The 14408-nt window shown below is 37.0% G+C and overlaps 1 protein-coding gene across 16 annotated transcripts in view; it reads right to left on the bottom strand.

Annotated features, from left to right (window-relative positions):
* The window catches only part of LOC123745872 (rho family-interacting cell polarization regulator 2), a 287993-nt gene that overhangs the window by 286 nt on the left and 273299 nt on the right, over positions 1–14408 (bottom strand). For 9 of the 16 annotated variants that reach the window (XM_069317522.1, XM_069317531.1, XM_069317530.1 and 6 more), the window contains 6 exons: positions 12132–12279; positions 3720–10922; positions 2423–2643; positions 1329–1378; positions 847–909; positions 414–475 (listed from right to left, as the gene is read on the bottom strand). In XM_069317522.1, coding sequence (XP_069173623.1) covers positions 10545–10922; positions 12132–12279 — 526 coding nt within the window. In that variant the 3' untranslated portion in view covers positions 414–475; positions 847–909; positions 1329–1378; positions 2423–2643; positions 3720–10544. Of the gene's footprint in view, positions 1–413; positions 476–846; positions 918–1328; positions 1379–2422; positions 2644–3719; positions 10923–12131; positions 12280–14408 lie in introns of all 16 variants that reach the window. The other 7 variants (XM_069317523.1, XM_069317527.1, XM_069317524.1 and 4 more) reach the window with 7 other exon arrangements.

Here is a 14408-nt window from a genome sequence, read left to right as displayed (position 1 = left end):
CTTGTTCCCTGAATGGGTGCATTACATCCACCACTGTAGTGCCATCAACACATTGTACATATGCTTTACTGAAAGCACTGTACAATGCATGCCAGGCACTAAAGTTTTAGATGCATCCACCCATTCAGCAAACAAGCCCTGTGAGAATTAACAATGTAACCATTGTTAAGGGTCCCTATGCAAATCTAGTCCATCTATTAGATGGGTAGTAGAGCAAAGCTCTGAAAAAGCCAAGCCAGGGAAATCTGCAGGACTGCCTGGTCCCCTTTTATGAAATGGGGTAGGATCAGTACAAACTGCATCATCCCCTGTGGGTTGTAACAGTAGGACATGGTTACACACCTATAAATGGACTAGATAAGAGAATTAAGATTAGGTCATTGATATAGCTAAAACATCAAATTCAAACTCACCCACTTTTGCAGAGTAAAGGAGCCTCACTCCAAGCCAGTCCATGCATCATAATCACTTTCACCTAAAAAATATTTCAACAAATTAGTTTCAGATCTAATCAGATCTGATTAGATCAGATCAAAGCTAATCTTTCTTTACTTTTCAAATTAGCATTCAATACTGTACTTTACAAATTCAGATGGAAAAAATTTCTTCAAGGAATTTACCTTTCCTACATATTCTAGTAGCAGTAGTAAAGATCTAATTTAGCAATATAAATATATATGGCATCAATTTGCAAAGTTTCAGTAAATGTCATTTGAGAAACTATCCACAACTGCACGTCAATGGCAATTTACATTTATCTTTAGCCAATGCTATATTGTTTAAGTTATTACTATTTTTTTTTACTTTTATGCAAATCTATTCAGATTAACCTTTACTACAACTCGCCTGATTCTGTTTAAGCAATTCTTACAACTGACAGAGGGACTTCTGGACTTTGCAAACCACATTCTGGAAAACTATATAAATTTAAAACCAAGCTAAAGTAAACATTGAATATTTTTTTTACTTTCAAGGGAAAAATACCATCACTTAGGACAAAACTTTTCCTGCCATTAACTTTGACTATTACCCTTAACAGTGTTATACATTTATAGATTAAAGCTTATTTAACATACATTTAATGTTAACTAAACAAGATTTATATTTCATTAAAATTATTATTAAAACACCCTCAACTATGCTGTTTAAGATCTAATGCCCCACATTACAATTTCAACATACCATTCTATTCAACACATTCCTGAAAGGACTAAACTTACAGATATGGTACCCACTAGCCTAAGCCTAGACTTCCATACCCTAATATTTAATAGGTTTTTAGCAATTAACTTCTACCCTCTAATTCCAATGTACACAACACTACTTACTGTAGATCTGCAAGTATTTTCCTGCAGCTGTTGCCAGGACCTTCCACAACCTGTCATGTGAACAGTAAATATTACTAAAAAGTTATTTGCATAGCAATGTTATTTTGTTCATACCTGTACCACCAGTTTAACAGTTGCCGTTTTAAATGGCACACTAAGTATCTTGTTGTCCCATCTTTATTACAAACATAGCTAGTCATTTCAAGTCAACATCCTACACAAATTTTATTTTCCAACAACTTTAGTCATGAACATTTTTCTGGAACATTGCAAACAAACTAATTTAACAACCATGTATAACATTGAATAAAAGCAATACAAAATTTATATATACAAATTATTATTCTTTTGCAACCACTGCTTACTACTAGGGGGACATTTATTCTGTTTAATTATGTACCAAGCTTTTTAGTCTGAAAATTCATAATTAACCCAACTATACTACCAAGACAATGTGATTTTACTAAATTTAGTAATATTTACACTAGCAACTATACAAGGCCATATTCTCTCCAGTTATCACCAGACTTGTTCAGTTCTGCCAAAGGAATGATTAACACCATGCAAGCCAACTAATATTAAAATTATAAATATTTATTAAAAGCAGAAGTTTATCATATGGGATGTTACTTTAGAAGAATGGGTGGTGTGGTGGTTATGTTATGGTTGAGTAACATGGTACAAGAGGCCAAGTAGTTGCTGAGCAAGTATGCCAATTTCAATTTCTAGCAAACTGGCAGATACAGCAAAAGTGCACACTTTCTGCATGGATTCTAATGGCAAAGTTCCTACTAGAGAGTTACTGGCCACCATTCACTAATGACTAGGGGAAGTTAGCTCAGAGCATCTTTGATGTGCTTTGATGGCAACAAAAATGTTGCCCCCTTCAAAATTTAAGCTTGTCTACAGCATTTCGTTTTTAATTAACTATGCAAGGGGGAGATTCTGAATAGCAAGTGCCAATAGGCACTGCCACTGGCTTATGGCAAAAGATTCTGTAGCAATAGAACTATAAGCCACACTTTCTCCCCCCCCCCCTCCCAACTGTTCAGTGTCAAAAGGGAGGGGGGGTGTCCATTTACTATACCACTTACATTTTAGTGTGGGCTTCATCCACTATTCTGATGTTAGCTGGAACATTTGTGCCAGCTGCTGGTTTGAAAGGGAGGCATACCATGTGCCAATTCAGGAAGCTTTCCACGTTCCTCACTGCACGTCACCTCAGGACCTCACTACCATGTTGGGAGGCAGTTGAAGACTAACCAATCAACATCCCAGGCTGGAGAGCAGTGCCAGCTCTGGGAGAGCTTACCACCTGCAAATAATTTAATACTCTTAACAATCTACACCATCTATCTCATCTTTACCTAGCCCCCAAACCTTACATTTGTCAGCATTACACCGCATCTGGTAGTCTCAACCATTTCAAAACTATAGGGCATCGGTATTTTTTTATTTGCCAATCCTGGAACTATTGCAGTCTAAACCATAATCTTGCGAATAACCGAGGTCCAAGGAGAGCTTTTAGGCACTACAGTACTTACAACACTTCTCCCAACTTAACCCCATTTATACTAATTTCCTTTGGTATAGCCATGACCTAATCAACTTCAGTCAGCATTCCCAATGATCCGAGCCCCTATCAATTTTGTGCCACTATCAAAATCTCTGCTGAAGTCAAGGTACACAAAATCACAAACCTTATCACTATTTCCTCAACTATGCAACCTAATCCATGAACATTTAGTAATAAAACTATGCGATTCATGTATCTAGTCATGTTTCTCAAAAAAGAGTAGAGAAATGGCACTTGCAATGTTAGATTCTAGTAACTTTCCTCACAATAGACTAAGCTAATTGGTCACTAACTTAAGCGTTAAAGTTAACTCAAACTTTTCCTTTAAAACTTGCTATATTAGGAACTTTCCACGACCGACCTTTACCTGACAATTAAATAGGGTAAAAACGGTATATTAAATGCAGTAAAACTACAGTAAATTCAATATGATAAACTTGCATTCTTTAAGCATGGGCTGCATAGTAAGTGAACTAAACTAAATGTTAAGCACCCTGGCAAACCACTTCGTTCTATTCAATTTCTTTATTTAATCACTTTGTCCTGCTAGAATTTTTAGATTAGATTAAAGGAACACCCTCCCTGGTAACGGCTGAACTAGTTAACCAAATATAAATATTTAGGTAAAATACTTTCATTAAACCCGTCTACTTCCCCCACCAGTAGACTTGTTCAGCTAAAGGCATAATGTAATGTTCCACTTTAGTAAATAAAGACTTAAAAAAACACTACCCCATCTGTATAGCTACCGGTTACCTGACATTCTACGCTTAAAATAACCCATCTATTGCCCATAATTGTTCGATATAACTTACCTCTCACCCGCTGGTCGAGTACACAGCAGTATATATCCTCCTCCATCACTCACCGCGTGGACACTATTTCACTCTGCCCGCAAATTGCCTCAAATCACCTACGTTGTCCATAAACATATATAGAAGAGCAACTGACCGTAACACCCGTATAGCGATCATCACCTAACGTGGGAACATTAGTAGTACTGCTGTCAAAACATAGATGGCGCCAGGACAAACGGTAATTCCTATGAACTCGCCTAGTTATGCGTAGGGAATTGAGCTTCAGCTGTTTGGTCCCGCCCCTCAGCTGTATTCACCTAGTTGTACTCACCTAATTTCTGCTTGCAGGGGTTGAGCTTTGGTTCTTTGGTCCCGACTCTCAACCGTCAATCAACAGGTGTACAGGTTCCTGAGCCTATTGGGCTCTATCATATCTACATTTGAAATTGTGTATGGAGTCAGCCTCCACCACATCACTGCTTAATACATTCCATTTGTTAACTACTCTGACACTGAAAAAATTCTTTCTAATATCTCTGTGGCTCATTTGGGTACTAAGTTCCCCTTGTTCGTGTTCCACCCGTGTTAAAGAGCTGTCTTTGTAATTATCAAAATGCATATATCTTTGCTTTCATTTGAGTTATATTTATGACAAGGGATTTAAAATTTGCCTATATTTCTGCTTCTCTGATGACATTAAAAACTTTCGTATCTACATATTACACATTACAGTATCTACATAAAATTAACATTTATCTTCATTAGGTTGTAGTTCTCATCAATAGGGAGAGCGTCGGTAAAAAAAAAAAAATTGTTTAAATATAAATATCTTTCCTCTCTCAATAATATGCCCAAAACGCTATGCGTACTAGTGGCTTTAGGTATTGTATGTACTAGCTCTATCTATAAATCCAATATTATGTTTGTAAATCGACTATTTATGTACTTTCCTGAATAAAATGAACTTTACTTTACTAATATCTAATCTCTGTGACTAAAACGTAAGAACGACTTTATCTATGCCTTTTTGATAACATATACAATTATAAGCTTTATTAGTGAATCTCTATTAATTAAACAATATATCAGAGAGTGTGTAAGGTTCGGTGTTCCATGTGCGAAGAGACATGGGAGATTTTACATCAGTACAGTAAATGTTTTGAGTAGCGAACGCATACTAACGAATAACGATTAGTATAGACCAACACTATTGTTCTATGAAGTCGATTTAACTTCCAGACATGTATTTTTCAATAAGTCTTAAATATTTTCTGGCTAGTTATGTTAGATATTATTAGAAATACGTATTCTACTTGTTAATATAATAAACTAAATTTGCGATCATTTAAGGAGAGAAGTGCGACGACTGGATCACTGTGTACAGAAAGTTGATATGCCAACAAACACTTTCCAGACAACAATATATCTTGGATAAGTCGCTCCACAACATTGACACCTGGACCGTTGACTTCCTATGAGGCCACATATATACTTATTTCATAATGGAAGTATATTATTTTATAGTAAATATATGTTTTCTCGTGTTCTGCATTAAGCACCAACATTATAGTGAATAAATATACCATATTTCTTCATTATTTAAGTAATGCTAGGAGGCTTTGAGTAGCTTGGGAAAACATAGAAATTAAGTTGATTAATAACATTCTTGTAAAGCCACTAGTACGCATAGCATTCGGGCAAAACGAATGTTGATGTTAGACGAATGATGTTAGAACTAAATCTATAATACTTTTTGGGTGCTTGGAAAAGGAGATAACATCTAGGGTGAACAGAGCAGCAGACGAGATAAAAAAATTATTGGGAAAATAGTATGTTTAGGAGAAGGCCTCACATAAAAGAAAAATGTCTTGTGGTTTTAGGAGGATAGGCAAATATGAGAAAGATAACAATTCTACCCTAAAGGTAACATTAATGGAAGGAAATAATTGACAAGTGCTTAGGAATGCCAGGAAATTGAAAAATGATGGAGATGGAAAATTTGGGTCATTAAGATAAGTCCTTTCAAATGAAGAGAGAAAAAAGCTAAAGCTAAACTGTGCTGAAGTAAAACATCTAAATAAGGAAGAATTTTTTTTTTTTATATCCTAGGTACTGTATTTCTTATGGGAAAATTAGCTTCGGTTTACGAGTTTTCAGGTTACGAGCTGTCTCCAGGAACGGATTAAACTCTTAAACCGAGGTACCCCTGTAATAGGGATCTGAAAGCCTGTAAAATGGTACAGTACATAAAAGCAAAACAACAAAATCATTAAAGGAAATGTGGAGTAAAAGACAAAGGGAGTGGAAACATGTTCCTAAAAATCATACATACTAACATAGCAGGAGTGAGATAACAAAATACTGAAGCTAAATGACATAATACAGCTGAAGATGCTAGAGATTGTTGCACTAACAAAGACAAAACTTGATAATATTTTAAATGAGGTTGTATTCCTTGGGCTACTCAATTTAGAGACGGGACAGAAATTAGAAATGGTGGAGGACTTGCTATTAGGATGATGGAACACCATGAAAGGTAGGATAATAATCGACAACCCACAAGAAGTTGACACAATGGCTCTAGAGATTTGTAATGAAGATAAATTTATAATTATAAATGCCTACAGTCCACCAGCAAGCAACACATGGACATAGGCCTCATGATGATCATGAAAGAGATTGCATTAAGAGCAGATAAAGATATAATGATTGTTGATACTGTACTGTACTTGGTGACTTCAACTTGAAATGAATTGACTGACAGTCCTATGGAGCAAGAACGGAAGACATTTGAACTGTCAGATTTATAAACTTCATCCTGGAGACAAATCATGTTCCAACATGTTGAACAGGCCATAAGAATTAGGAAAAGGGATGTTCCATCAATGCTGAATTTGATATTCACCAGGAAAATAAAAAAGATATACCCTGTACTGTATTTGACATTCAGTACCTTGTTCCCTTGGGTAAGAGGGACCATGTTCTTTTGGAAATAAAATATGCAATTATAATTATATAATTCATTATAATACTGTATACAGTAATTAATTATAATACTGTATAATTAATTATAATTAATTACATTACAATTATAATTAATATAATAATTACAAAATATAATAATTAGATTTACAGTAATTATAATAATCTAAAAGAGAATCAGGGAAAATGCATTAGTTGAAAACTTTGATTTTAGGAGAGGACACTGCAGAACTTAGCAAGTTCTTTAATGGAGCACTGCCCTGCTCCTTATTGTTCAAACTGCATTGTCACTATTACAGTTGTGCATATCCTTGTTGAATGTCCTGACTTCCAGGACATGCGTATGTCTTGCTTCCCAACTGTTCTTCACGGTCACTTATCCCTCGGTAGAATCCTTGGTGAATCGGATACCTTTGATATCGTTCGCCTTATGTGCTTTTGTTCTCATATTGGCATCCTTACTGATATTTTGCACCCTATGATTATCCCACACATTTTATTGTGCTACATAGCCATTCCAGCTTGGTGCCCACTTTTGATAATTACTTGCACAGATTTAGTTTGACTCTGGAGATATCAAAGATATATTTATTTCTGGTGTGGTACTCAGCATGGGTTCTATTCATTTATCAAAGAAGAGTTTCAGCTTAGGAGAAGCATTTGGGAACAAGGTTTTGTACATGTAAATAGCACAAGAGAATGTGTGGAGTGATTCTATGTTTAGGGATTTAAACAGATGGGCTGTGTGTTGTCTGAAGACAGAGTTTATTATAGTTCTGATAGCAGATTTTTGATTGGTGATGGGCTTGAGGTACAGTAATTTGCAGTGGTTGAATCTCATACACAGATGAATAGTGTATGGGGTTAATCTATCCCTATGAAAGATAGGGATAGATTAGCAAGTATTATAGTACAATGAGAATAGAGCATTGTGGGGAACTTAATACTGTACTGTATCTGATTTTAGAAAGTATACCCAGTATTTTTTAGACTTTTCTTGGCTGTGTGTTGTATGTGGGTGCTGAAGTTTAGTCTCTTGTCTGTGTATAGGCCAAGGAACTTTCCATCATTTTTATTGCTAATGTTAACATTGTCTATCAGAAGTTGAATTTGGTTTGATGATTTACTTCGATAGAATTCTTGGGGACTCGGATACTTTTGATATCGTTCGCCTTATGGGTTTCTGTTCTCGTATTGGCATCCTTGGCGATATTTAGCGCCTTCTGATTATCCCGCACATTTGATGGTGCTACATAGCCTTCCCGGTTTGGTGCCTTCTTTTTGATAATTACTTACTTACATTGGCCGTACATTCTTAACTCGTGAACATTTAATGGGATGCCACCCTGTTCCTTATTGTCCAAACTGCATTGTCCCACTTAGTCATGCACCTCCTTGTGGAATGTTCCAATTTTCATAGCGATTGTATATTTAGCATTCCTTATGTCCCTCAAGGTCATTTGTCCCTCAACAAAATCCATGTTGAATTTGGTACTCTTGATATCGTTCGCCTTGTGTGTTTTTGTTCTCATATTGGCATTCTCAATGATATTTAGTGCCTTTTGAATATCCAGTGACACTTATGTTACCACATAGTTTCCCCTGGCTTGGTGCTTTTTTTTTTAATACTGTAATTACTAATTTTTCCTTTCCTCATAACTCTTAGTTCTAGGACCAGTCTGGTGTGTACATATTTAAAAATGTTAAGTCTTCACAACGTCCCTAATTACACTCTGTTTGCATTTTGGCCAAAATGTGTATTTGTGCCTGACAAGTAACATTTAACTATTGTGTAGCCAATACACACACACACTAAATCAAATCTAACCTAGGTCTATTTTCATGAATTTATCTATGGGCCACCATCTTTTTTGGCCCATTACTGCTTAATGTTTAAGTCATATGGTGCAGTACTGGCTATCCCTGGCTTGGGCTCCCAGGCAGTCCATGTGTCGGCTAGCCAGGGATCTGGTTCTTTCCCAGCTTGCCAGGTTTGAGTTCAGAGCAAACTGGCTGAAATGGTTCTCTCCCAGGTTCAGACCTGCGCGAGCTTCGTTTGGGATTCCCGGTCAGCTTTGCTTTTCTTTGTGCTCTGCTCCGCCTGCAGCACAGTTGACATGGTACTATTAATTTACCAACATTATAAAGTGGTCTTTTACATAGGTAGGTGGGTAGATTGTGTATTAAAGGCATAAAGCATCGATTTGCCAGGGTTCAAATCCTGGGCAGCACAGAAATGGTTGGGCACACTTCCAATCACCTCATGCCCCTGTCCACCTAGCAGTAAATAGGTAGCCAGAAGTTAGTCAGCTTGTTGTGGGGTTGGCATACTGGGGTGGGTCAATAATTTGACCAGGGGGAGTGGGGTCTCGATACGAGCCTAACATATGCTGTATGTATACACTGGCTGCCTGTCCCCCGACACAATGAATTAAAGCTTGGCACTAGGACTGGGTGAGCATTCAATGCACCCCTTTTCTTAAGTGAAAAAGTATATTATAGATTTCTTTATTTTAAGAGATAAAGTGACTGTGTACATTATATCCACACATATTCAAGGGAGCAATTTACAGGTGAACAAACATATTCAACATACATTATGTACAATGAGAAAAGGTTGCTGTTTAACATATATAACTATGGACACCTTGGCAAGCACAAACATAGATCAGGTGAAGGCGAGATTTTATAAGTTTTTTTTTTCTAATTTTTTAAAGTATAAATTTTAATATAGTCTAACATGTCTCTTTATGTATCACAAGTTCAGTAATGAATAGACAATTTCAGTTGATCAGAGACTTCATAAGCAAGTTCAATAAAGTATTTAAAATTAGATAAATGTATTTATACATTTTAGGACTAGACAAGGCTGAAATTATAATTTGCATATAAAAACTTGATAAATGATATAGCCAGATTTACACATGCACTATACAAAATGGCATGGAGTATATGATCCACGATACACCTTGATAACACCAAGAAGATTATGTACTGGGATGAGGTGCATTAACTCACTGGTATGAAGATATTATTGAGCGCACACACACACACACACTTTCCGACATGTATATGTTGATTACACACATGCCAGGGAGCACATGTTGAGACTCTACACATGCTTGCAAATCATAAGCATGTACTCTGTAGTATGTATGTGTTCAACATGTGTGTTCACAAGCATGCGTGTTGAGCATGTGCACACGCGTTAAAAGTGCACTCTGAGCATAAATACACCCATTGCTCCATCATTCAAGCTTAACTACTCAAAATTAAGAATTTTTTCTATATTTATTTATCCTGCTTTAATCTATGGTAAGATTCTCATTAAAAGTGTGTGTTCTGGGTATAACTTATTTAACTTTATTTTGATGTCAGACATAACTGATGTTATGAGTTCCAGTATGTTTAACACTATCCAGCAATATCAATATCTAGAGAGAGAACCAAGAATACGCTGCTTAGTGAAGACACGAGTCTCTCCTTTTAAAACCTGGATGAGAGGGGTATGGGTGTATATTTGCTGATATGGCTACAATTTATTGATCTGTTATGCAAATCAATGTTTTATAACATCCTCCATAATATCAGGAATTGGTAAATTACAGCACACTGAAGACAGTCTATGATGCGGTGAAGTAATTCAAGTAAGAAAATAAGCAAAGTTACACTAAAACATCAAATGTTTAATTACTTTGCTTTAAAAATTATGAAACTGAAATTTTGTCTTGAATTTGGTAAATAAATAATGGTCTTTTAAAATATTTCCAGTTTGGTATTACTGTACTGTATTCATTTACACGACATTCCATGCCATCCCACCCCAGTCAATAATCAAATTTCTTTTTTTTCCAATATCCCCTACAGTTTTGTTCTTTCTTTCATTTCTACTCCCTGAAATCCATGAGATGAAAGCTGGACTTGATGTAGTGCCGTATGACCCTCGGCACCAAGATTCAATAATGAACGTCTAGCAGCTTCCCGAACTTCTCCACTAGTGTCATTTTGTTGAAGGTAGGAAAGGACTTCTATAGGTCTAGGCCATTCAGGTGTTCCTTCTTGAGCTGTGGAATGTTTCTTTGTTTTGTTTGAGCTTTTACCAAGTGCTGGTTTTTGGGAATCTGCTTTATTCTCTGTATTAACGGGAACAATGGGAGCCAACACGCCCAATAAAATACAAGCAGCTTCTCGGTCACTTGTACGATTAGATTCCAGCAGCAGTAGACACAGTTCAACAATCTAGGAACAAAATATAAATTATATATTTTATAATCTGTAAGAGATGACATATCAACGTGAAATACATGGATGACCATTTTTTCTTTGGAGCCCCTTGTAGCTCCCTGAAACTACTATCACTAATAGTGTATCATCTACTAGGTCATATGAGCTGTATACTGTAGTTCTATTGGTCTCCTGGGGACCAGCACCAGAACCCAATCCCCACCGCACAGAGGCACAGGGAGGTTATATCTTGAGGTTATCTTGAGATGATTTCGGGGCTTTAGTGTCCCCGCGGCCCGGTCCTCGACCAGGCCTCCACCCCCAGGAAGCAGCCTGTGACAGCTGACTAACACCCAGGTACCTATTTTACTGCTAGGTAACAGGGGCATAGGGTGAAAGAAACTCTGCCCATAGTTTCTCGCCGGTGCCTGGGATCGAACCCAGGACCACAGGATCACAAATCCAGCGTGCTGTCCGCTCGGCCGACCAACTCCCCAGCAGACATTTATTTATCCACCACCAGGAAAGGAGAGCAGAAAGTCATCGAGACAAAACAAACAACTGCTAACTTCAATAGTGCCTTGAAAACCTCCAAAAGAACTCCAACTATGTAAACAAACGATTTTGTTTGTTGTTCAGTGGATCTTGAGGCTGCAGTCACTATTGAATCCAGCAGTGGTTTCTTTTGTTTTCCCAACTTTCTGGTTGCCCTCCCCAGTGGTTGCATAAATAAATAAATAAATGTCACTACTCCCTGTGCCTCTATGAGGGGACCAGGTTCTGGCACTGGTCCCTGGAAGGCAAAAACTCTGGTTGATGCAACCTAGTAGATAGTACACTGCCAGTGATAGCCTCAGCGACCAGATAAATTTGCATTTCGTTAGTCAATGCTGGGTTTCTTAAAACATGTAGTGTAAACCTAAATGAAAAGAAAACGCTTACAAAATTTTATAATTCATGATATAATTATTATTTGAGATACAGGGATGCTATATTTAGGAGCAACTTTATGTAGATAATCTACTCCAATTTTCATGAAAGTCAATTCGATGGTTTCAACATAAAAATATTAACAAAAATACAATAATGAACAACAGACTTCAGTATTTATGCCTTGGAAATATTAAGGTGAATTAAGTTATCTGACTTTAATTAACAGCAAAAAAAATTATAAAGTGGCATAAATATTAAATAACAGCTTTACTATTGCTATGGTGTACCTACCATATGCATAAGTTGGTTGTTGTGCGCCAGGCTATTTACAAAACTAGTAGTGACGTGACGTAACTCTGATGGGCCTCCTAATAAATGACCAATAACCTTTATATGGAGAACTGTGGGTTCCTTTATGTGATGAAGGCCAGCTTCAACTCTATAACAGATACACCATTCATTTAGTATACATTATTAACAATATATGTACCAAATAAGATAATTTAGTAAAATACTTTTTAATGGAGAAGCTGCAGAATCTGTGTAGATTCTACAAATCTATGTATTTTATTTGTAAAATATATCACAAGGAATTTAGAGTTTCTTAACCCTTACACTGCTCAGGGGTCATATGGACATTTACACCCCTGTGCGCAAGAAAAAAAAAAATTCAAAATTTTTTTTTCGTCTTCTAAACATGTTAATTTGTGTCCCCTGAGCACGGAAAAAAAAAAAAATCGTAGGTGACATATTTTGGGCGCAATTGAACGAGAAAGTCTGGCAAAAAGTGGGCGTTGACAGAGCGGTCGTCAGATCCGGTCAGCGTCACCCGCGTTGACAGATGGGAGTTGCCACAAAGATATTATTACCTAATTGTTTCAATGTCTCCGATTGATTTTTTCTTAGTTTTTTGCAGTAATATTATTCAATAGTGTGTATTGTAATATATTTATATAATAAAAGTGGTTAATAATCGCTATACTCAAAAGTATGATGTGCATATTAGTGATTCAATTATTATGTTTATAAAACAATAAACAAATAGTTTTGCTGCTATTACACTCTATACACAGGTTATATATAAGTATTGGCATGTTTTGGTCACCATACCGAACCACTAAGTTGGTATTGAGAGTCGAAAAGCAACGAGGAGTTACCGCCACACACCAGCCAGCCACTCGCTGCCACTCCCTCAACACACGCACTAAACTTTCTCCCCCAACAATACCAGTTGTGGTGTTATTACACTATATACAGACGTTATATATAAGTATGTGTATATTTTGTTCACCACAACTGTACAGCTAAGCTGATATAGTTAGTTCAGGCACTAAGAGTCGTCGCTATACACAGATGGCGGCTGGCGGCTCCCTCACTCTTTCAAAGTCACACGCACTAAACTTTCTCCCCCAACAATACCTTTTGCAGTGTTATTACCCTATATACACATATTATATATAAATATCTACATGTTTTATGCACCGTAACTGTACACCTAAGCTTGTAGTGCGCCCAAAGAGCATAGTGGCCACCCTCTAAACAGCTAGAGAAATCGTGCAGACGACGTCACCTCCGTCACCTATATGGCTCCTCCCAGCATAATCCTTTTGCTGTTATTACACTAATACACACATTATATATAAGTATCTACATTTGTGTTCACCATAGAGAACCACTGACCTGGTATGGTGAACGCAAACAATAACAGGTGGCCACACAGTCAGTAAACGATGCTGTCTTTCTCCGTCTCTCAGCATCACTCCTCACACAGCGCTAATTATTACAACAATCCTGCTATTATCACAACCCTGGTTATTTATATCACAGTCATTGGTCATCTGTAATATTGTCATCGCTAAATAATAACAATTATATATTTATTTTGACATTTTTCGGCGATGCTGTGGTCACAAGCTGAACATCAATGCTGTTCGCTCATGCTGCGTGCGCCGGCCTTGGTTGCTCCAACAGTACTGTGCCTCTCACACCTGAGAATATTGCCCACGATTTTTTTTTAAAATGGCATCTGTTTACAAGAGCCCTGAGGAAGCTACTGTGAACCCCGTGTAGCCGCGGGCCATTTGAATCAGGCCTGGCACCCTATGGCATATATATACGCCATGCACACCATGGGACATGTTACTCAGGGCGTATATATACGCCATGCGCAGTTTAAGGGTTAAGAAACCTAACCAAAATTTGTCATTGATATCTTGCATTAAAATTACTGATGAAGCTGCATTTTTATGGGGCTAGGTACGTTTTTAAATACTGTACTCTAATCCTTATTATTGGATAATAACAAAATGCCATTTTAAGCTAAACACGAAACATACCTAAACACTGGCAGATGTTAACTAATTACAGTATCATACAAGTCAAAGCCCCTATGAGGAAACCCTGTTTTTGGCTACTACTATATTTTATAAAGGTACTAGGGCTCCTGGAAAATTTCCAGTGGCAATTCCCTTCTCTCCTGTGAATAAATAATATCTGAATTTTGTACACATCATCCACATTTGCTGCTTTGTCAGCCTAACAGTCCTGGTCCAAATTAGTCCATTTGAG

This window comes from Procambarus clarkii, chromosome 88 (genome assembly GCF_040958095.1).
Source record: "Procambarus clarkii isolate CNS0578487 chromosome 88, FALCON_Pclarkii_2.0, whole genome shotgun sequence".
Lineage (NCBI taxonomy): Eukaryota > Metazoa > Arthropoda > Malacostraca > Decapoda > Cambaridae > Procambarus > Procambarus clarkii.
The sequence above is the reverse complement of the archived record's forward strand: the minus strand, read 5'-3'. Positions and strand labels throughout refer to the sequence as shown.